The 24,631-nt window shown below is 37.4% G+C and overlaps 1 protein-coding gene across 11 annotated transcripts in view; it reads left to right on the top strand.

Moving 5' to 3' along the window:
- The window catches only part of TMEM135 (transmembrane protein 135), a 352,995-nt gene that overhangs the window by 104,491 nt on the left and 223,873 nt on the right, over window positions 1-24,631 (top strand). For 5 of the 11 annotated variants that reach the window (XM_016921748.3, XM_016921749.4, XM_001175336.8 and 2 more), the window contains 3 exons: window positions 574-701; window positions 3,080-3,172; window positions 22,895-22,928. In XM_016921748.3, coding sequence (XP_016777237.3) covers window positions 679-701; window positions 3,080-3,172; window positions 22,895-22,928 — 150 coding nt within the window. In that variant the 5' untranslated portion in view covers window positions 574-678. Of the gene's footprint in view, window positions 1-573; window positions 702-3,079; window positions 3,173-4,479; window positions 4,517-7,179; window positions 7,330-22,894; window positions 22,929-24,631 lie in introns of those variants that run through there. The other 6 variants (XM_016921751.3, XM_009423927.4, XM_054662586.2 and 3 more) reach the window with 4 other exon arrangements.

Raw genomic sequence — 24,631 nt, forward strand, 5'->3', positions numbered from 1 at the left:
TAAATGGGCTCCAGGAGGCCAGAAACCATTATTTTTTAAATTTACTAAATATATATATATACACACTATGTATATATATAGTAATATACTATATATATGTGGTATATATATATATTTTTTTCTTGCCACATAGAAGTCAAGTTTGAATAACTGAATGAATTTCTCTGGTTTCTATTAGTGAAGTTCTCTAATAGTAATAGCCTGATAAAATCTGTAATATAGTTTTATTATACCATCCAGTTTTTATTTGAAATGGAATTTTTTTCATTTAAAAGTATATTCCATTTTTCAGTATTAAATTGTTTTAAGGAATTACAAATATTTACCTCAATGTATGGAGATTATTCAACGTATGACCCATATTGTAATTCCTTGGTGTATATTTTACCCTCAATAAATTCAGGTGTCTTCCTTTCTATCCTGAACATTGTATTTTTATAGAAGATCCAGTGAAATGCCAGCATTTTTACTTTAATTTATAAATATATGCTTTTATACAGTAGCTTCCACATATAAGCTAATTTAAGTGGGAAATGTTGGTTGGATTAAACAAAAAATCCTTTCTCTTTCCAGATTGCAGCAATTCTCCGGAAACGGAAATTAGACTATTATTTACACAAACTACTCCCTGAGATCCTACAATCCGCTTCATTTCTAACTGCTAATGGGGCCTTGTATATGGCTTCCTTTTGCATTTTAAGGTTGGTACTCATAATCACCATAGATACTAATACAGGTTCTTCTATTGAAATGGAAACAAGTATGTGTTTACATAAATGTTATGTGGGTTACTATCCCCACCCCCCCTTTTTTTAATCTGTGAAGTGACATTTATGTCAATGAAAGCTTGTAAAACCAGGAACTGTGGGCCTCTTGATGTCAAGATGTAATATAAACTTTAAATTATTGGTGTAATTATATAGCATAAATACTTTAAGATGTTATACATATTCTGAGGCCTGTTATATTTACCAAGTTGTTGAATAGGATTTCTTAGCTTTTCAGTTTCATAGATCAGGAATTCAAAGCAACTGTCTATGACATGGGTTAGGGCCACATGCAGTGAACAAACTTCAAAAGGACTATAACATACACATTTTTATTTATAAAACAGTAAGTTAACTCCTGGTATATTCTGTTTTTGGAACTTTTGGTCCTGATTCAGTCTTATATATATTACCTGTGCTACATCTTTATACATTGTAGAGCTGCAGATAGAATTCAGTCTTTTGAGTGCTCTTACTTATCTGACATATTTATTAGCTATTCTTTTTATTTTTTTCCTGTTGATTGCTGAAAACTCAAACTTACGTTTATTTATTTACTTATTTATTTTTAAAAATACTTTCTGTTAGTGTTGCACAAAGTAGTTGTGCAGGTATATTTTAACTGCAATTAAAAGTATAATTTCTGACCGGGCACGGTGGCTCACGCCTGTAATCCCAGCACTTTGGGAGGCCGAGGCGGGTGGATCACAAGGTCAGGAGATCGAGGCCATCCTGGCTAACATGGTGAAACCCCGTCTCTACTAAAAAGTACAAAAAATTAGCCGGGCGTGGTGGTGGGCGCCTGTAGTCGCAGCTACTCTGGAGGCTGAGCCAGGAGAATGGCATGAACCCGGGAGGCGGAGCTTGCAGTGAGCCGAGATCGCGCCATTGCACTCCAGCTTGGGGGACAGAGGCAGACTGTCTCAAAAAAAAAAAAAGTGTAATTTCCAAATGTCTTTCACAGATTTTTCCCTAAGATCATTATCAGATCATTAATATTTATAAACTTATAGATTATGCAGAAAATAATTGATAAGGCTTTTATACTATTGAACAAATCATGCCTTTAAATTGACATGAAAATCTATGTAAGGAACTCTCTTTATCATGTGCTCTCTAGAAAGTTTCTATGATGGCTGGGCACGGTGGCTCACGCCTGTAATCCTAGCACTTTGGGAGGTCGAGGCAGGTGGATCATGAGATCAGGAGATGGAGACCATCCTGGCTAACACAGTGAAACCCCGTCTCTACTAAAAATACAAAAAATTAGCCAGGCGTGGTGGCATGCGCCTGTAATCCCAGCTACTCGGGAGGGGCTGAAGTAGGAGAATCGCTTGAACCCAGGAGGCAGAGGTTGCAGTGAGCCGAGACTGCGCCACTGCACTCCAGCCTGGGCAACAGAGTAAGACTCCATCTAAAAACAACAACAACAACACCAACAACAACAACAACAACAAACCAAACCAAAAACGAAACCCAGACAGCTACTGGTCATTTGTCATTTATGAGGCACTGTGAGGATTCCTACTTTCAAGGAATATACTCTAATACATGAAAAATGATGTACACATAAAACTAAAACGTATAAAATACTTTAGTAAATGCTGTAAGAAAAAGTTATCAAGGGTTGTGGAAGCAAAGAAGGGAAAACATTTATTGAATGTCTACCATGTGTTGAAAAAATAGTCATAATAGTGATAACAGCTAACACTTTCTGAGTACTTGTTATGTGTCCTGCCTGGCGCTGGGAAATATCTCATATAGTTCTCTTAATGGCTCTATGAGATAGGTAATATTATCCTCATTTGATAAATAAAGGAAACTGAGAAGCCAGAGGGTTTGCATAGCCAGCAGGTTTGGATCCAGGGAATGCCTGAATGAATGTGGCCGGCTGTTACTGAAAGGAGTGTTACCCATTAGTTGTTACTGTAGCCACCTTAATGAGAGTTAGTGAGAGACTTAACTAAGGCAGGGGCAGTAGGTTGGAGAGGAATTTGAAAGATAAATTGCATCTGTAATAATTTAAGGGAATAATTTAATATGTGGGGTAAGGGAAACAAAGTTGAGGATGACGCCTGTCAAACATAAGTGGATAGGTGGTTGTTGATGCTATTAACCTAGGAAAATAGAGGAGAGAGAACAAGTTCATGGGGCTAGGGGAGACAGATAATGAGTTTGATTTTGAATATGTTTATTTTGAGGTAGTGTGGTACATTTAAATAGAGTATGGATGGAGAAGGGAAACTTCTATTCATAATAACTGAAGTGACCAACTAGGAATTTCATACAAAAATTCCAAATTTGAATTTCAGGAAGATACTTGGAAAATTCTACTCATGGACTCCTGGCTTTGGTGCCGCTCTGCCAGCATCTTATGTGGCCATTCTCATTGAAAGAAAAAGCAGGTAAAATTTAATATATTTATTTAATGGAACTGATTACCTGTCCCCTACCCCAACTATAATTTTTTTTTTTAATTATCACTTACAGGGATGAGAAATATTTCTAGATATATTTTTTCGGTTCTGCAGATATTTAATTGAAAATTAATTTTATATTAATGTTTATATGTATATTTATTGTCTATAAAAATATAAAAGTGGACATTATAGAGCAGTAATAGTCTCTGTTTACTAAAAGATTAGAGAGTTCTATAATGTGACCTAACTAAAATATGGCTATGCAAATTCTAGGCCAGGCGGCTCATTCCTGTAATCCCAGCACCTTGGGAGGCTGAGGCGGGTGGCTCACTTGAGCCTTGGAATTTGAGACCAGCCTGGCCAGCATTGCAAAACCCTGTCTCTACGAAAAAAAATACAAAGAAAATTAGCTGGATGTGATGATGTACTCTTGTAGTCCCTGCTACTCAGGAAGCTGAGGTGGGAGGATCACCCGAGTCCCCAGACGTCAAGGCTGCACTGCAAGGCTCACTAGCCGTGATCATGCCACCACACTTCAGTCTGGGCAACAGAGTGAGACTCCTGTCTCAAAAAACAAGCAAATAAACAAACAAATTATAATCAAAGATTTTTTCCATAGCCATAATAGCATTTCACACTTAAGAAAATTAACAATAGTTTTTTATTATCATCTAGATCTGTACTTCGCTTACTTTGCTTCAGGCTCTTTGAGTGATCTCAAATCAATTATTATTATTATTACTAATTTATTTATTTTTCTGAGCTAGAGTCTTGCTCTGTTGCGCAGGCTGGAGTGCAGTGGTGCGACCTCGACCCACTGCAACCTCCGCCTCCCGAGTTCAAGCAATTCTCCTATCTTAGCCTCCCGAGTAGCTGGGATTACAGGCACATGCCACCATGCCCGGCTAGTTTTTGTGTTTTTTTAGTAGAGACAAGGTTTCACCATGTTGGCCAGGCTGGTCTCAAACTCCTGACCTTGTGATCCGCCCGCCTTGGCCTCCCAAAGTGCTAGTATTACAGGTGTGAGCCACTGTGCCTGGCCCAATTATTTTTAAGACATCTTGTATTTAAAAAAAAATTTTTATTATCAGCCTGAAATTTTCCATGTGAATAAATATGATTTCTATAAAATGTTGCAAACTTACATAAACTGTTCAGTCAGGTAAACAGTTAAAGTTTAAAGGTTTTGCCATAAGAAAATACTTGCCATCTCATGAATAATTGTTTTTATTGCTGAGGAATTTATCCACCTTTGTCCCAGATAAATCAAGAAAGGATCATGTACTGAAACCACTTATGAAGATGCTTATTGTAGTCATTGGCCCTCTGGTAAGAGTGTGAGTAATTCTCATCAAATAACCAAATATTAAACTACTGGAAGCCACTCTTATTTATTTATTTATTTATTTTTTTGAGATGGAGTCTCACTCTGTCGCTAGGCTGGAGTGCAGTTGTGCGATCTCAGCTCACTGAAACCTCCTACTCCCTGGTTAAGCAATTCTCTTGCTTCAGCCTCCCAAGTAGCTGGGACTACAGGCATGTGCCACCACGCCCAGCTAATTTTTGTATTTTTAGTAGAGACGGGGTTTCACTTTGTTGGCCAGTATGGTCTTGATCTCCTGACCTTGTGATCCGCCCACCTCGGCCTCCCAAAGTGCTGGGATTAGAGGTGTGAGCCATCGCACCCGGCCCATGAAGCCACTCTTAATACATTTTTGTAAGTGTCATAGTATCTAAATTTTTGTGGTTCTCTGTTTGATTATATCAATGACTACAATACTTAAACTTTTGGATTATTAGAATGACTAAAATCAAAGGATTGGTGAATGTTATAACCTCAGCAAAATCAAGTCAGTAATTCCAGGAACATAGGTTACTCCACCTGAAAAGAGAGTACAGCATGATTGTTGAAGCATGGATTTTGGAGCTGTGCTATCTGTCTTAGGAGCCCAGCTCTGCCACTTACTGCGTGATATTCATTACTTGAAAAATGAAAATAATGATAATCGATTTGTAGGTTTGTTTATTTTATTTTATTTTTTTGAGACGGAGTCTCGCTCTGTTGCCCAGGCTGGAGTGCAATGGTGCAATCTTGGCTCACTGCAACTTCTGCCTCCCAGGTTCAAGCGATTCTCCTGCCTCAGCTTCCCGTGTAGCTGGGATTACAGGTGCCTGCCACCACGCCTGGCTAATTTTTGTATTTTTAGTAGAAACGGAGTTTCACCATGCTAGCCAGGTTGGTCTCAAACTCCCATCCTCAGGAGATCCACCAGCTTCGGCCTTTCAAAGTGCTGGGATTACCTGCGTGAGCCACTGCGCCCAGGCTTATTTTATTTTTTTTGGGACAGAGTCTCACTCCGTCACCCAGGCTGGAGTATAGTGGCTTGATTTTGGCTCACTGCAACCTCTGCCTCCTGGGTTCAAACGGTTTTCCTGTCTCAGCCTCCCAAGTAGCTGGGACCACAGGCATGAACCACCAAGCCTGGCTAATTTTTGTATTTTTAGTAGAGATGGGGTTTCGCCATGTTGGCCAGGCTGGTCTCGAACTCCCAACCTCAGGTGATCAGCCTGCCTCAGCCTCCCAAAGTTTTGGGATTACAGGCATGAGCCACTGGGCCCGGCCTGTCGGGTTGTTTAGATAATTAAGTGAATTAATATATGTTAAAATGCTTAGAACAGTGCCTGACACATAGTAAGAGTTATATATGTGTTAAGTATTATTTTTGTTTTTTTTGCCTGTAAGTAGAGTTATTCTGGTGATGGTAACTTCCTAATCAATAGAAAAACTGTGTATATTGGTTTTGAAAAGATATTTTTGAAATATGTCAGTTACATTAAACTAAAGATGCTTTAAATCAAGGTAGCTACTATTTACTCTTATTTAGCACTCAAATAATTAGATAGCATTTTTGCAGTTATGTACCTACTTTTCAACACAAACTGTTGAACACCTTTGTAACAATCAACTAGAGTCAATGGTTATTAACATTTTGCCATTTTAGTTTATTTGTATGTGAATATATGTGAATGTGTGTTTTTTCTGTGTGTGTGAGCCATATGGAAACATGTTATAAACATCATGCCACTTTACTCCTGAGTACTTCAGCACGTATCTCTTAAAAATAAGGACATTTTTCTACAGAATTACAACACTATTATCACACACAAGACAATTAGCAACCATTTTTTCATACCATCCAGTTCATATTGTCCTAAAATGGCTTTTAATGCTATTTTTTTGAACCAGAATCTAGTCAAGGTTGATGTGTGTTGATGTATTTCTTTCTTTTCCTTTTTCTAAAAGTACTTCTTCTTGAGATAGGGTCTTGCTTTGTCACCTAGGCTAGAATGCAGTGATGTGATCATAGCTCACTGCAGCCTCAATCTCCCGGGCCCAAGAGATCCTCCTGCCTTAACACTACCCTCCCACCGCCTCCCCAACCCCCGACCAGTAGCTGGGACTACAGGTGCATACCACTATGCTCAGCTAATTTTTTATTTTTTATTTTTTAATTTAATTAGTTTATTTTTTTTGAGACGGAGTCTCGTTCTGTCTCCCAGGCTGGAGTGCGGTGGCGCCATCTCTGTTCACTGCAAGCTCCGCCTCCCGGGTTCACGCCATTCTCTTGCCTCAGCCTGCCGAGTAGCTGGGACTATAGGTGCTCGCCAGCTAATTTTTTTTTTTGTATTTTTAGTAGAGACGGGATTTCAGTGTTAACCAGGATGGTTTCGATCTCTGGACCTCGTGATCTGCCCGCCTAAGCCTCCCAAAGTGTTGGGATTACAGGCGTGCGCCACTGCACCCGGTCCAGTTTTTTATTTTTATATTAAGTAGCTGAGGTCTCACTGTGTAGCCCAGGCTGGGCCGGTCCTGAGCTCAAGTGATCCTCCTGCCTTGGCCACTGAAACTGTTGGGATTACAGATGTGAACCACTGCACCTGGCCTATTTTCTTTTAATCTAAGATAGTGTCTCCACTTTTTCCCTCTACAGCATTGCTTTATTGAAGTGACCAGGCCAGTTGTCTCGTTGTATGTAATACATTTCTGATTTGTCTGAGTTATTTCTTCATGGAATTGGTGAATTGGTTCAACAATTGGGCCCCAAGCCCAATATCATTATGGTTTTTGCTGACGTGTAGAGGTACGTACTGCCTTGGTGGTCTTGTATAAGATCCAGAAGAAATCTCTGGATTAAAGCAGAGATTCTTGTTCTTTTCCCTTACTTTCTCCTAAATAAACAGGGTCTCTCTCTCTCTCTGTGTGCTGAACTGCTTGGAACTGAGCATGAGGTGACACAAGCATCCCTGTGGCTACCATCCCTGGGACTGCGCTGGGTCAGACTTGAAGCCAGCACAGCAGTGGGTCTTGCCCAAGGCTTGCTGTAACCATTACTTGGCTACCACTTGTGTTCACTCAAAGCCCTAGGGCTCTATAATCAACAGGTGGCAAAGCCAGCCAGGTTTTGTCCTTCCCTCTGGGTGACAAGTTCTCCCGGGCCCTGGGCAGGTCCAAAGATATTGTCTGGGAGCCAGGGATAGGAGTAAGAAAAGTTTGCCTGATATTCTTTTCCACTGTGGCTAAACTGGTGCTCAAACCACAATATAAAGTCCTTCCCACTCTTCCCTCCCCTTTCCACAGGCAGAGGAGCCTCTCCATGTGGGCACCACCACCACCAGCCCATGGCAGGCTTCTGACTGGCCACCGCTGATGTTCACTTAAATACCACAGGCTCTTCAGTCAGCCTGTAGTAAATGCTGCCAGGCCTGGGACTCACCCTTCAGGGCAGTGGGCCCCCATCTGGCCTAGGGTAGGTTCAGAAATGCTGTCCAAGAGCCTAGACCTGGACTTGGGGACTCCAGGAGCCTGCTTGTTGCTTTACCCCACTGTGTCCAAGCTGGTACCTACGTGCAAGACAAAGTTCCCTTTTGTTTTCCTTCTGCTTTTCTCAGACAGAAGGAGTCTTTTGCCATAGCCAGCCACAGCTGGGAATGTGCTAAGTCACATCTGTAGTGGGCATGTCTCAGAGCCCAAGGCTATGGCATACTCCTTGGGTATCACTCCTAATTATTCAGGGTCTAAGGGCTTGTTAGTCTGCAGGTGATGAATCCTGGCAGTACTGGGTGCTTCCCTTCAAGGCTTCCCTTTTGGCCCAAGGTTCCCTTTTGGCCCAAGGTATGTCTAGAAATGTCATCCAGGAGCAAGGCTTGGAATGGATCCTTCATGACTCTGCCTGGTCTCTTCTCCTACTGTGGCTGAGCTGGTATCCAGTGATGACATCTTATTTAACTGTAGTATAATATAAAACCAGGAAGTTGACATTACTGTCAACTACACTATAGACTTCATTCAGTATTCACTAATTCTTATGTATACTCATTTGTGTACATGTCTATGCAGTTTGTTCCCATGTATAGAGTTGTTTACCCACCACTACAATCAATGTCCAAAACTGTTTCAACACTACCAAGGATTGCCCTTGAACTATCCCTTTGTAGTTGCACCATTTTCATCAATTCCTGTCTCCTGGTAACAACTAGTCTACTTTTCATTTCTATATTTATATCATTTCGAGGAAGTTATATAAATGGAATGATGCAATGTATAACGTTTGGACATAGGCTTTTTCTTTTTTAAACTAAGCATGATGCCTTTGAGATCCATCTAAGATGTTGCTTGTATTACTAAGCTTATTCCTTGTTTATTGCCTAGTAGCATTCTACTATATGGATGTACCAGAGTTTGTTAAACATTCACTTGTCGAAGGACATTTATGTTATTTTCAGTTTTTGGCTGCTCCATCCATGGACATGGTTTATCTCTCCATTTAATTAGATCTTTTATTTCTTTTCATCAGTTTTTATAATTTGCAGAATGCGTTTCATATACATGTTAGATTTACACCTGTTTCCCTTTTTGGGAACAATTGCAAATGATTTTTCTGTTTTTGTAATAGCTTTATTGAGTCATAATTCATATTCCATACAGTTCACCCTTTTGAAAACTGCACAATTCATTTGTTTTTAATATATTCACAAAGTTGTTTAACTACCATCACAAACAATTTTAGAACACTTTATTCACCTCAAATAGAAACCCCTTTAACTGTCACCCCCTAATCCTTCATCCTCCTCACCCAGCCCTAGGCAACCACTAATTTCTGTCTCTAAAGATTTGCTTCTTCTGGACATTTTATATAATGGAGTCATACAATATGTGTCATTGGTGACTGGCTTCTTTTACTTAGTGTAATGGTTTTGAAGTTTGATGTCATACATATCATTTCATTACATTACTTTTTATTGCCAAATAATTCATTATATGGATATGTCACATTTTATTTATTCATAAGTTGATGGAAATTTGGATTGTCCCACTTCTTGGTTATGAATGATGCTACACTAAACATTTGTGGACACATTTTTGTGTGGACATATGTTTTTATTTTTCTGGATTATGTACTTAGGAATGGAATTGCTGCCTTAATATGGCAACTCTGTTTAGCTTTTTGAGGAACTGCCAAACTGTTTACCAAAGTGGTTGTACCATTTTCTGTTTTGTTCAGCAGTATATAAAGGGTCCAATTTCTTCGCATTTTGGCTATCACTTGTTATTACATGTCTTTCTGATGATAGTCATTGTAGTGAGTGTGAAGTATTTCATTATGGCTTTGATTTTTCTCAGATGACTAATGATATTGAGCATCTTTTCATATAGTTTTTGATCATTTACATATCTTCTTTGGGGAAATGTCTATTCAAATCCTTTGCCCATGTTTTAATTGGGTTATTTATCTTTTAATTATTGAGTTGTAAGGGTTCTTTAGATATTCTAGATATAATTTTCTTACCAGATATAATTTGCAAATATTTTCTCCCATTCAGAGTGTTGTTTTTTCACTTCATTGATCTTGTCTTTGAAGCAGAAAAGTTTTTAATTTTGATGAAGAAGTCCAAGTTATCTATTTTTTCTTTCTTTTTTTATTTGTTTGTTTTTTTGTGACACAGTCTTGCTCTGTCGCTGAGGCTGGAGTGCAGTGGCGTGATCTTGGCTTTTGCAACCTCCACCTCCTGGGTTAAAGCAATTCCCCTGCCTCAGCCTCCCAAGTAGCTGGGACTGCAGGTGTGTGCCACTACACCTCGCTAATTTTTGTATTTCTTTTTTTTTTAGTAGAGATAGGGTTTTGCCATGTTGTCCAGGCTGGTCTCGAGCTCCTGACCTAAGGTGATCTGCCTGCTTCCACCTCCCAAAGTACTGGGATTACAGGCGTGAGCCACTGTGCCCAGCCCCGTTGTGTTTTTGGTGTCGTATTTAAGAAATCATTACCAGCACGAATATTTAGCTCTAAGTTTTATTTTACTTTATTATTTATTTATTTGTTTATTTTTTGAGGTGGAGTCTTGCTCCGTCTCACACTCACTGGAGTGCAGTGGCATGATCTTTGCTCACTGCAACCTCCACCTGTCTGGTTCAAGCAATTCTTCTGCCTCAGCCTCCCAGGTAGCTGGAACTACAGGTGCATGCCACCACACCCAGCCAATTTTTGTATTTCTAGTATTGATGGGGTTTCACCATGCTGGCCAGGCTGGTCTTGAACTCCCGACCTCAGGTGATCCACCTGCCTCGGCCCCGCAAAGTGCTGGAATTACAGATGTGAGCCACTGCGCCTGGCCATGTTTTCTTTTGAAAGTTGTATAGTTTTAGTTCTTACATTTAAGTCTTTCATCCATTTTGAATTAATTTTCGTAGGTAGTGTGAAGTAGAGAGTATTAAGTTTTAAATTTCATTTTCCACGTTTGTTAATATGACATATAAATATAGTAGATTTTTTTGTGTTTTATCTTGACTTCTGTGACCTTGCTGAATTTATTAGTTTTAAGAGTTTTTGGTACATTCCTTGAGATTTTCTATACAGACAATTATGTTACCTGCAAATAGGGATGTTTTTCTTTCTTTTCCAATCTGTATGTCCTTTTTCTGCTTGTATCTTGTATCTGCTCTTAGCGGGAGGCATTCAGTTTTTCATCATTAAGTGTATTGTTAGCTGTGGGGTGGTTTTTCAGATGCTCTTTGTTAGGGTTAGGACGTTTACATTCATTTCTAGTTTGCTGTGAACCTTTATCATGAATGGATGTAATATTTTGTTATATGGCCTTTCTGCATCTATTGATAAGATCATGTGATCTTTTTTCTTTTTTTCTTTTCTTTTCTTTTTTTTTTTTTTGAGACGGAGTCTCACTCTGTCGCCCAGGCTGGAGTGCAGTGGCGTGATCTCGGCTCACTGCAACCTCTGCCTCGTGGGTTCAAGCGATTCTCCTGCCTCAGCCTCTCAAGTAGCTGGGACTACAGGTGCGTGCCACCTCGCCTGGCTAATTTTTGTATTTTTAGTGGAGATGGGGTTTCACCATATTGGCCAGGCTGGTCTCGAACTCCTGACATCGTGATCTGCCCTCCTCGGCTTCCCAATGTGCTGAGATTACAGGCATGAGCCACCAGGTCTGGCTGAGCTTTCTTCTTTTGCCTGTTTGCAGTGTTTTTTTTTTTTTTTTTTTTTTTTGATATCAACAAGGACAAGATCATTGACAGTGATGTTTGTCTACAGCTGGTTTTCTCAACTTTGGCACTATTGACATGTTTTGGGCCAGGTAATACCTTACTGGGAGGGCTCTCTTGTGCAGTGTATCTATACATGCCATTAGCACCGCCTTCCCCACCCCACCAAGTTGAGATAACCAAAAATTCCTACAGGCATTGCTACATCTCCCCATGGAACAAATCTCTCCTTGTTGAGAACTACTGATCTATATCTTTACTAATTTTCTTAGTCTAGTTTTATCATTTGCTGAGAGAAAAGTGTAAAATCTTTAACTGTGATTCTGGAATTGTCTATTTCTCTTTTTAATGCTATCAATTTCTGTGAAGGTTTTATTGGTATATGCACTTTTTTTTGTTACCATTTCTTCATGATGTCATGATGAATTGAACCTTTTATCCATATGGAATGTCCTTCTGTAGCTCAGATATTATTTGTTCTGAAGTTTATTTTTATTTGATTTTTTTATTTCTTATTTTTTTGAGATAGAGTCACACTCTGTTGCTCCTGCTGGAGTGCAGTGGCATGATGTCGGCTCACTGCAACCTCCACCCACCGGGTTCAAGCAACTCTTGTGCCTCAGTCTCCTGAGTAGCTGGGATTACAGGCACGCGCCACCACGCCTGGCTAATTTTGTATTTTTGGTAGAGACGGGGTTTCACCATGTTGGCCAGGCTGGTCTCAAACTCCTGACCTGAAATGATCCACCCGCCTTGGCCTCCCGAAGTGCTGGGATTACAGGCATGAGCCATCGCGCCTGGCCTATTTTTATTTGATATTGATATAGCTACTCCAACCTTTTCATATTTACAGTTTGCAGAGTGTATTTCTTTCCAGTTAATTTCAAACATCTGTGTCTTTAAAGTTTTTTTTTTTTTAGCAGATAATATACAGTGGGGTCTTATTTTTTTATATCTATTCTGCTAGTGTTAGCCTATAAATTAGATTATTTAGTTCATTAACATTTGAGGCATTTATTATTTATTGGTATGGCTAGGTTGAGTGAGCCATTTTATTATTTGTTTTCTGTTTTTCATTTGTCTGTTCCTCCTTACTTCCTTTGTATTGTTTTTTTTGTTTTGTTTTTAGAATTCCACTTTAATTTTTTTTTCGTTATTTTCTTTTAGTGCTTGCTCTATAGACTGCAATATACATCTTTGAAGTTTCTTAATGTTACCATTTTACTGCCTCTCAAAATGTGGCAACCTGTCTAGGTCCATCTTAGGACTGCTTACTATTGGATTTGTTTTTTGTTTGTTGGTTTGTTTTTTCTCTTTCTTTGAACGCTAACATTAGTTCAAATACAGTAAAACCAAAGTAAAAGAGTGTTACTGATATTAAGAGCAATAACTTCTTAGGGAATAACGAGAGGTTTCCTGGATGTAAGGTGATAACGTGGATTTGGGTTGCTAGTTTATTTTCTGTTTTATTTTCACTTTTGATAGCTGAGGGTTTTTTTTTTTTTAAGCTTTCTGTTTTTCTTTTCCTGTAGATGAGGTTTTGCACTAGTGTTTCATTCTTAGACACTGGTTGTTCAAAGAAAATTTTTAGGTATTACAGATTATGACCTATTCTAAATATTAGCTGAAGTAGTTTTGTTTTAACAACTTAATAAGAAATTTAAGTCTAGCTTTGTTTAACTTCTTTATAACTGTTATCACATGGTTGCTGGAGAAAAATTGATCCTTCCCTTGATCTCATTGTTACATTATTGAACTCTTTGTGTATGTGTTGATTTAGTTCTTTTGTTTATTAGGTGATGCAGTTAACAATACTGGGAGATAGCTCTGTAGTTCTTTCTGTTGAGAGTTGTGTATGTCTATGCATACAATCACAATTCCTGGTTGGATTTAATTAAAAACTTTAATTTTTGTTTTTTAGTGTTGTTCACAAGCTTAGTGACTTTAAGAAAAAAATCAGGTTTTGTATTTTTTCTTTTCCCTTTGGAGTTAAACTTTAAAACAGAAATCTCTTGACAAGTTGCCTTACAGTGTGTCTTGGTGTAAGTAAATGTGTCTGTGCATATTTGGAATTTGCGAGTTACTTTAGTAGCTTAATTTGCTCTGAAAAAGTATTCTTGACTTACCATGAATTTATGTAAGACTTCATTAAATATCAAGATCCATTAAAAGCTTATAAGTAATTTGCAAGAGTTGAAGTTATGCATATTTTAAAATTATTGCATCTAGTGCCAAAAATCAAGCATATTAGTATTGTAGTTCTTGTTTGGTAAGGAAAAAGAATTTATAATTATACCTTTAATTCACAGAGAAAATCAATGATATGCTGGTGGAAATAGCCAGCAGGCAGTTGGAAATGTGAGTCTAGGTTCAAGGGAAAGATGGTAGTTAGAAAAATGAAAATGGGAAGTTTTCCTCTAATAGGTGGTCGTTGAAACTGTGGAAGTAGATTCATGTGTGAAAGCCCAGTATGAGAGGAGGTCTAAGATTGAACGTTTAGAAGCAGCAACATTTAAGGAGCCAGTTGTCAGTTGAAATGTGTAAGTTCAACTTTAAATTTAAATTAAATTTAATTTAGTTCAGTCTTTAATGTCAGCAATATACGAGAAAGAGTTGAAGAAACATATTGTGATGACTAGCAGTTTCATTTTACAAAATAGCAAATAATGGTAGTCCTAACTTTTAAACCTCTAAAGCTTTAATAGTGCAATCTTTACTCTGAGATTTTGCATTCAGTTGTATAATCAGTTTTTCAAAAAGTATTTAATGAGGTGAGAAAATACAATATGCACTTATCTCTCTTTCTATCTGGATATAGATATAAATACATAGATAAAGATCTATCTATCTGTAAATATCTTCATCTATATTGGTTTAAGTTTCTTTCTTCATCTTTTTTCCTTCTCTCTAATCCATTCATCAATTACCCCCTCCCTTTCTAGTAGTATTAAGCGTGCTTGCTTGCTAGTTTCTGACACCCAGTAAGAGGGCAGCTTACTTAAATCTTAATCGCATCATTGTGGGGTTCTGAGAGAGCTTTGAGGTTGTTTCCAGGGTTGCTTAAAAAATTTGTGCCACAAAGGACTCTGATCATAGTAACTCAGCAGGAAGCATTGGTAACATCTAGTTTATCTGTAGGAGGGCTGTTAAGAACTAGTCTTCTTTTTCTTTTTCTAGGAAGTGCTTTGTTTGTGGTTTAGAAAGAAGTTGTTCTGATGGATTTTGTTTTGTAGAATTGCTGTGGAATTTGCTTTGATATTTAGTATTAGTTAAGAATTGCAGTGTGCTCAAACATGAACATGGATTAAAGTATCAACAATTGCATATTTATTGCAAGCATACTCATTTGTTGAATTATTAAATTGCACTATGGTACTTATGAAACTCCAAACCAGGTATGACCAGAATGAATGATCTATATAATATGGGAATAAAAGAATACTCATAAATTTGGTCTGTAAGTTCTTGGTATCTTCAAGTTTCATTGGCATGTTAACTTCACCAGAAGATTAAACACTTTGTAGCCTTCTGTAAAGTTTACTCTTTATGTACTATATAAGATAGAACATGATCATAGACTCTTGCTCTAGATTAGAAATTTATTCTATTAATTCCTATGCCTTAAGGAAGTATTTTTATACCTTCTAAAACATTCTGACAGTTAAAAACCCATTCATTATACCTTGAAAGATTTTCTGAGATGATTAAATAGCATTTCTTAATAAGCCATTACAATGTTTAGGAATTTTCACTTTCTTTTATTTCTAATATCTCCTTATTTATAGAACATATAATTATTTTTATATGTATATTTCATATGCACATATAGGATATATACATATTTAGAATTTAGAAGTTGCATTGTTCCTACTGTATTCCCCAGCGGCCTCTTGTGAAGTGTGATATGTAGTATTATTCAAAACTTTGAGGTTAGCTAAATAATATATACACCAAAGCTTCTGGAAAAAAAACCCATTATTGATTACACATCTAATTAGAAATGATAATGCTGTTAGATGATAATAATGCTTAGAATTTCAGCAGGATGTATGGATACTTTTTAATCTACTAAGATGTTACAGAACATTTATTTTATTTAATGTTTTCCTATAAGAATGATGATACTCTGACTACACAGTTCCTGTAGCAGTGGTTCTTTTTTTTTTTGAGACAGAGTTTCACTTGTCATCTAGGCTAGAGTACAGTGGTACAATCATAGCTCACTGCAGCCTTGATCTCTTGGGCACAGGTGATCCTCCTGCCTCAGTCTCCCCAGTAGCTGGGACCACAGGCATGTGCCACCGTGACCAGGTCAGTTTTTTATTTTTGGTAGAGATGAGATAGCCCAGGCTATCTCAAACTCATGGGCTTAAGTGATCCTCCTATCTTGGCCTCACAAAGTGCTGGGATTACATGTGTGAGGCACTGTGCCTGGCTGCAATTGTTCTTAATACTTTTTTTGATAACACCCCTGGAGGTGCACAAAGTTGTATGCTGCAACTTTGAGAGATTGAATCCCTTCTCCAACCAAAATAAATAGATAAATAAAAGAAGGGAACAATGAGAAAAGCTTATGTGGTATAAAGGAATATTGGACTGCTTATTTGCTGAGCTTTCGCAGCCTTCTAATCTAGTGACTCTCAGTAGAATGGGAGTATAGGATATGGGTATCAGAATCTCCTGTGAAGTTTAACAAGTTACTTATTGTACTTCTTGGCCCCAGCTTCTCCTTTTCAGGCCTATGCCATCATCTGTTCTAATGGGCACCTCCCCCTCTCCATCACTGTGTTAGCCATGTTTTAATAGGTAACTTGGTTTCCAAAGAGGATTTACTCACCAGTAAGGGAGTGGCCTATTTGTCTTCAGATTTAGGCTAAATATAGTCAAATGTAAAACAATAAAATGGCATTTAACTGACTTCTCAGTTTTTCGTAGTGCTTAACATAACTGAAGAAGTGATAAATTATTGGTCTGATATAGTACAGTTATAAAGTTGACATTGGAACAGAGGATGAAGACGTTGCATGAAAGAAATCCTGTCAAAGAGTGTGGCTCTATAATCCAACATATCATACCCTTCAGAGATAATATTCTCTCCGGGTCTGAATTCAGCAAAAGCTGTTAAGGAGGTGATTTGGGGAAAGATAAATTGAAATTTTGAGAACAGAATAGGACTTAATCTAATAGCAATACATTCTCTGCTTTTTCATAATAGTAACAGTATGTGAAGGCTTTAGTCTTCCTCGAAGAATAGAAGCCTGTTAGGATGCCATGTTAAACAAGCAAGTGAATTACAGAACTTAAAGATGATTTAGGGCCAGGTGCGGTGGCTCATGCCTGTTATTCCAGCACTTTGGGAGGCTGAGGAGGGCAGATTGCTTGAGCTCAGGATTTCGAGACCAGCCTGGCCAACATGGCGAAACCTTGCTCTACCCAAAATACAAAAAATTAGCTGGGTGTGGTGGTGTGTGCCTGTGGTGCTGGCTACTCGGGAGGCTGGGGTGGGAGGATGCCTTGTGCCTGGGAGGTGGAAGTTTCAGTGAGCCAAGATTGCACTGCTGCACTCCAGCCTGGGTGACAGAGCAAGACTGTCTCAAAAACAAACAAACAACAACAAAAAAGATAATTTAGTAGTGCAAAGATTTTCTGTAGAAGTAATGCATTGGACAGAACCTGAAACTGGAGTCAGATGAACTGACTCTGAATTCCAGCTTGTCTTTTTGTTACTTTTACAATAGAGTAAGGATAATGGTATCTGCCTTACACTTCATGGTACTATTGGGTGGGTAAAATTTGATTTCATAATATTGATTATACCTTGTAGATTGTTAAGTTTTATGCAACTTTAAGGAGGTCTGATCACTTCTTTGCTAATAAATTGGTATCATTAATTGGCCCTCCCTTGTCCTAGTGGTTATCTTTGGTGATTATATGTCTATAATACACTTTTTTTCCGTAAGGATTTGTTCTTAGAAATACCTTGTTGGCTGTGTCTAGTAATTCCATAATCATTTGTTTAGTGCCTCGTATGCCTTAGGTGTGAGGTATTGATGTAGGATTTTTCTTGTCCACTTTGCCAACTGGAGACCTCCACAGCCGGTGATGCCCCCCGCCCTGCACCCAGGCCTTGCTTAGCCCCAGGCCTTCCACTGGAGGCAGCACCTCTACGTGGCCTGCCTGTGTTATGGCTTGTACCCATGTTTGGCAGTTTCCAGGCTCTTGTTCCATGTCCAAGAAGAATTAGGATATGCTGATAATTTGAAGGGTGAAGAGGGCAGAGAAGAATTTTATTGAGCGGTGGAACAGCTCAGTGGAGAGGAGACGCAGGGGTGGTCCCCTACCCCCACAGTTTGGTGTTTTTTTTCCTCTCAGTGTGCCTGTGTCTGGGGCTTTTATGGCCTCAGAATAGGGAAGTGCTTGCTGATTGGTTTGTGAGTATGCAAAAAAGTTTAAAACAAAGACTACTCAAAGGTGGGCATGACAGATAGAAAACCAATTAGGAAAGGGTAGGTATATGTAAAATAGGTGGAGGGTGGGGATTAATTGGAGGAAAGTATGCCAAACAGGAAGGCAAGTTCTTAATCTGGTCTGTGGATTTGACTTGTAGCTTGGCTTTCAGGCTTTAAACTGTCTTTGGCTTGGAGGTAGGATTTCACCAGGGACCCACCCCTATCTGCCTAGGCATTTGACTGCCTCCTGCTGCTATCAATTTCCCCTTCTGAAGAGATACATCTAATTGCTGTTAGGTTAAGGATGATGACCAGTCTTAACTGCTTTCTGCTGATGGGGGTGCTGTTTTGGGAAAATGGCAGTCATGTCTCTCTTAGAGGCCTATCTAAGGTCCCCAGTAAAAGGGAGCCATCATTTGAGGCTCTGGTTGCATGACTGTTTGGAGTTTGATGGCCTGAAGGTGAGAAGAGACAAACCAGGATATTAGAAGACATGTATCAAAACAAAACATGGGGGTAAGAACAGCTCAAAAACTCTGAGGCTGCTGACATGCCCAGATAACTGGTGGCTATAGTTATGCCTGCTAAGACTTGGGTGCATGGGGCTTGGTTTGGTTAGCACCTTTGGTCTTATTTTCAAAACAAAAAACAAAAAAAACCCCTTCAGGTTATGGGCACCCCATTTATTCTCACCACTTGGCAGGATTTGCAGGATAATTGCCCAGAATTAGAATGTTGATCCAGATTTTTACATTACCCATCCATTTTCTTTCTTCTTAGCTGCAGCCAGAGATCACTGGTTGGTTCACAGGAATAAGCAGGGTTAGTCTAAAATGCAGACAAAACTTAAAAACAACTAATGAGGTGAGAATTTAATGACAAGTGTATGATAAGTTTTGAAACTTACTTCTTTCTCTCCAGTCCTCATTTTGTTACAAACAAGTCATGATAGGACCGAGTTGTTTGCAGAATAAACTTCAGTGTTATACTCGGCTTAATCATTTGCATCAAGTGCACCAAGAATAATTATTTTCACATAGGCTTTTAAAATTGGCTCTGATGGAACTCTATTCCATATGGAATCTCAGATAAGACTGTTTTTTTTTGAGTTGGAGTTTTGCTCTTGTTACCCAGGCTTGAGTGCAATGGTGCGATCTTGGCTCACTGCAACCTCTGCCTCCTGGGTTCAAGTGATTCTCCTGCCTCAGCCTCCCGAGTAGCTGGGATTACAGGCATGCACCACCACGCCTGGCTAATTTTTTGTGTTTAGTAGAGATGGGGTTTCTTCATGTTGGTCAGGCTGGTCTTGAACTGCCGATCCCAGGTGATCTGCCCTCCTTGGCCTCCTGAAGTGTTGGGATTACAGGTGTGAGCCACCACACCTGGTTCAGATAAGACTTTTTAAAGCTGAGCCCACCCATGTGTTTGTACCCTCAAATACCTGTGAATTGGGTAAATTCCTCTCTTCTTGAGGTGTCAAGATAACTTGGGGCTCCTTGACCTGATAGAAAGTGACATTCTTTACTCACCACAAGTTAGGAACCCTGTACAGGAACTGTGTAGACAGGGTATGAGGCCAGTTTCCCCAAGGGGCTTTTATTGGCTCTGCAAGTCAAGCTTAATTCCTTAAGGAAAGCACACCCTTCCAGTCAAAGCCTTGGTAAAACAACCAGTCTCTCCAGTTGTGTCTTGTTGCAAAAGAAAATGGATTCTTATTGCAGTGATACAAATAACTATATTACCCTATGTTAAGAATACTCACAAAGTTTCCAAATTCTGAAGAAACCAAGCAGAAAGAAACAAATATTCTCCAAACTTTGTTCATAGGAGTATACCTTACTCAATTGTTGAAAACTGTAGATAGCTCAAGAGAAAAACTTCCGTGACTCTGAAAAATAAAACAAGGATCAGCAATGTTTTAAGCAAAAAGTTAAAAAAGATTACTTAAGTTTTCTATTAGTTCAGTCTATTCAGTTAACTCTTGTCCTGCTTGATATTCATGAACATTTCAGCTCTTCATGAGTCCTGAATGATTTTCCTTTATTCTAATGTCACACTCTCCAAAGATATTAGAAACCTGCATTTAAGAGCACCTGTCAGAGTCCTGTAGCTGATTATAAACCATTTTTGGAAGAGGATCAAGACAACTGTCTGTGAATGACAAAATGTCCAGGGTAGCTCCAGTCAAAAACACAATTGTCAAAGAGATTTGTTTATTTCTGTGGTTTACAATAACAACATAATAACCTTAATTATGATTGAACACCAGCATGATGGCATAAGTGGAAAATTTCACATTTAAGTACTGAACACAAACTTTGTTTCATGCACAAAATTACTAAAAATGTTATATAAAATTGCATTAAGTTGTATGTATTTAGGTTGGTGCAAAAGTAATTGCAGTTTTTGCCAAGTATAAGGTGTATATGAAACATAAATGAATTTTATGTTTAGACTTGGATCTCATCCCCAAGTTATTTCATTATGTATATGCAAGTACTACAAAATACAAAAAAATCAAAAATTGGAAACACTTCTAGTCTCAGGCATTTTGGATAAGGGATACTCAGCTTTAGCTCATTTCACCTTGAAATGCATTTGTCAGCGGGGTATGGTAGCACATGCCTGTAATCCCAGAACTTTGGGGTGCCACGGCAGGAGGATGGCCTAAATCCAGAAACTTGAACCAGCTTGGACAGCATAGCAAGACTGTGTCTCTACAGAAAATTAAAAAATTAGTAGGCATGGTAGTGTGCACCTACTGAAACAAGTAGTTTCAGCTATTTGGGAAACTGAGGCAGTAAGATCACTTGAGCCCAGGAGTTTGAGACTGCAGTGAGCTATGACTGTACTACTGCACTCCAGCCTGGGTGACAGAATGAGATCCTGTCTCAAAAAGAAAAAGAAAAAGAAAAAAAAATTGTCAGGCTCTCTCACAGAAAGTAAAGAAATATTTTTATTTTGGAATTTGTAATATATATATTTTTCTTCATATGTAACCAGCTTTTGGTAAAAATGGGTATCCCTTGAGAAGCACTTAACTTTTCTTTCTTCAGTGTATGTGGGACTCTTGGATGTTAATGTTACCCTAATTTTTCTCAGTATAACTTATTTAGAATAAGCAATATTAGAGTATTTTTGATTTAGAATTTGGTAGGAACTAATGGTGAGAACTAGTAAGAACACTTTCAATCCATATGTAAAAATCATAGAAAAAGGGACATTAAAAAAACCTTATAGATAATCTTACAAGTGATTTTATTATTATTTTCTTTTCCTAACTTTTCAGTTCAGGAGTACATGTGTAGAATGTGCAGGTTTCTGCCATGTTCGTTTGCTGCATAGATCATCCTATCACCTTTACCAGTGATTTTTAAAAATTCTTTTTGTAAGGGCAATTGGGTTCTCTTGTTCTGCTGAAATGCATTAGGATCTGCTGAGGAGAGATTGCTAGGAGTATATGGCACTGGGTGTATGGCACTGTGGGTCCTATATCCCCTTCCCCTTTCAACCAGAGTAGGTCCAATGTTATATTTTATATATTGGTGATAATGTAAATTTTTTCTTTAATAATTTTTATGTTAAAAAAATAGATTTAATAAGTAGATAACTAGTCCCTCAAATGTTCCCTAATTTTAATGACAAAATTACAGAGTCCCAGAGTACCTAACTTTACTTTAGTACTGTTCAGTTAAATCATACTGCCTGCATGTGGCTTTAGGAATATTAAAAATCTTACTAAACCATTTAAAATAATGAACATTCAGGACTGTGTATGAATCGGGCATGAAGAAGATTTCATTGACAATATCAATATGAAGATTCGGCATATTTAAATGAAAGTGATTTGACATTGGTACTTTTTATATATATTTTATTTTCTTTGAGTACTGAAAATGTTCATAAAGGAAACTAAAATAAGTTTTTGTAATTTTCAGAGGTCAAACTCTGCCCTTGAATTCTTAAAACCTATTGAAGACATTTCCTAGAGAATAGAATGTGCTTCATTCATTTCTCATATGCAGTATAAGCTAAGTAAACTGATTAAGGGCAGAAAAAAGTTATGTTTGACTTTCTGCCTGAATTTTTATTAAATAAGTTTGGTAAATATGCAGTTTTTCTGTAAAGTGTTTATAGAACTTTTGTTTGTCCTTTGGCATTAGAAAGTTCCCTTAGTGCCTGACTTTTCATTTAAAATGAAATTAAAACCAATGTGATTTAGTATGATTTGTAATATTATTTAATGAAACAATTGTATTGTGTGTGAAACAGATAGAAGGCTTGTTTTATTTATTTTTTGATAAATTTTTATTTGGTCAGAATTGTTCTTTACATTTTGGCAAGATGAATTAGAATTCTTTATTACAAAATTTAGATTTCTCTATCATAAACATAGACTAGTAAGAAATTATACCACTCTTGCCAATAACAAATAACAATGGGGAAATAGTAATTTTAAATATTTACTTAATGACCTCTAAGAATATTTAATGACCACAAAACAAGTGACTTTATGGAATTTATTTAGATGCAGCTAAATTTAGGTCAGAGACAAATTAGTTTGGCATAATTTACCTGTTTTTCTAAGATACCAGTACGTTTCTCAATTTCTGAGAATATAATTCTTTTTATAGACTTCTAATAAATGATAAAGTGATTACTAAGTCAAATTAAAGTTTAATATCTTCCTTTTAAAATTATTTGCAGGAGAGGGCTGCTCACAATTTATATGGCCAACTTGGTAAGTATTTTGTTTTAACCTTTGATGTCTTCCCATAAGCTATATCTTTTTAAAATCATGTTTTCTTAAAAAAAGTAAAAGAGGAAAGCCACTTGCATTTGAGGATAATCTTCTCTGTGTTAATGGATGGAATTAAATGTTCAAAAAAGCCTTGATACCATCTGGTTTGTTCCTATCATATAGGATTGAATTTCACTTATTTCGGAAGGAAATCACTGTCTTGTGCTCTTCATTGCCTTTTTAAAGTTTACATCTTCATCTTTGATAGGCTGTACTTGTATGTGTATATATCTGTCTCTTTATATCTCTTTATATATCTAATTTCATATTCTGCCTCTGTTGTGATTTCTTATGGGAAAAATGATATAAAGATGGGTTTTTATGATGTATGTTCTTCTTGAATATTAAAACAACATTGGTACTATCTCCAAACACTCAGTGCATTTAATAATATAATTAGCTAGGCTTCCAAATTTTTAAGTTTACAAAAATGAAGTTAATGTTATGTTGTTTGATATTCTTTAAAGTAAATATATAATCAAGTTTATGTAAATTTTATTCCAAGTTAATATTTTAAAAACATTTACATTAAAATCTTTTCAGGTTGTTTAATAGACTTGATAGGCAACATTAAAAAATTTAACTAGGAAAGATTAATAATTATTTATTTACCTAAGGTTTAGTTCTTGAATTCTGTAACAAGGGAGTATATTTCAGAGTTACATTTAGCAATTCATTTTAGTTATAAAATATTTACTTTTTGCTCTGTACTTTTGTGTTTCTGTGCTAGATGCTGGTAAACAAGAGATAGCTTTTGCATTCATGGAGTTTTACTCTCTAGTGGGAGAAGTCACGGCAGAAATAATAATGTATGAAAAGGACTGAAAGATGATTTATAGGGTCCTGTGGAAATTATATAGCACCAAACTATTCTGGGTGTGTGCGGTTGGGTCAGAGAAAAGTGGATGTAACCCCTTTTGAGTCATAGACCTCTTTGAGATTCTGATGACATATGTGGACATTCTGTATAGAAAACTGCTCATGTAAGGAATGATACCTAAATTTCATTTCAGAGTGTTCATGGACCACCAATTAAGAAAGCCTAGGGTATGCCATCAAGTAAATTTATTTTAAAATACTCCAGAAAATTAGGAGTTCTAAGGACTTTTAATTGTAATGAAATGGACATTTCAGGACAGCAGGAGAGCAGGATTTCTTTTTGGCATTATTCTCCTTGAAAGAATTCTTACTAGAATGTAAGCTTCTGAGCTTCTAAATAGAGTCTGTCATGTAGTAGAGATTTGATAAATATTTGTTGAATTAATGACAATCTTGCTGGGTATAGAATTCTAGATTGACAATGATTTAAAGATAATCCTTTATGTTTGTTCTCTGTAGTTACTTTTTTTTACTTTTTGTTGTCTGTTGGTTTTACTTTTTGTAGTTACTTTTTGTAGTCTGTTGGTTTTACTTTTTAGGTAATCTCTCTTTTTTTCTCAAATTTTTTTTAAGATTTACTTTCAAAGAATTTATTTTTGGCGTATTGGATTTACTAGGATATAGATTTATTTTTATTTAGTTTGATCAGAACTCAGCTTTTGTAGTCCGAGAATTCATGGTTAGTTCTGGAATTAAATTCTTATCCATCCCCTCTTTGAATCTTGCTTCTCCCCATTCTCTATATTCTATTGTTTTGGAACTCC

Source organism: Pan troglodytes, chromosome 9 (genome assembly GCF_028858775.2).
Source record: "Pan troglodytes isolate AG18354 chromosome 9, NHGRI_mPanTro3-v2.0_pri, whole genome shotgun sequence".
Taxonomy (NCBI): domain Eukaryota; kingdom Metazoa; phylum Chordata; class Mammalia; order Primates; family Hominidae; genus Pan; species Pan troglodytes.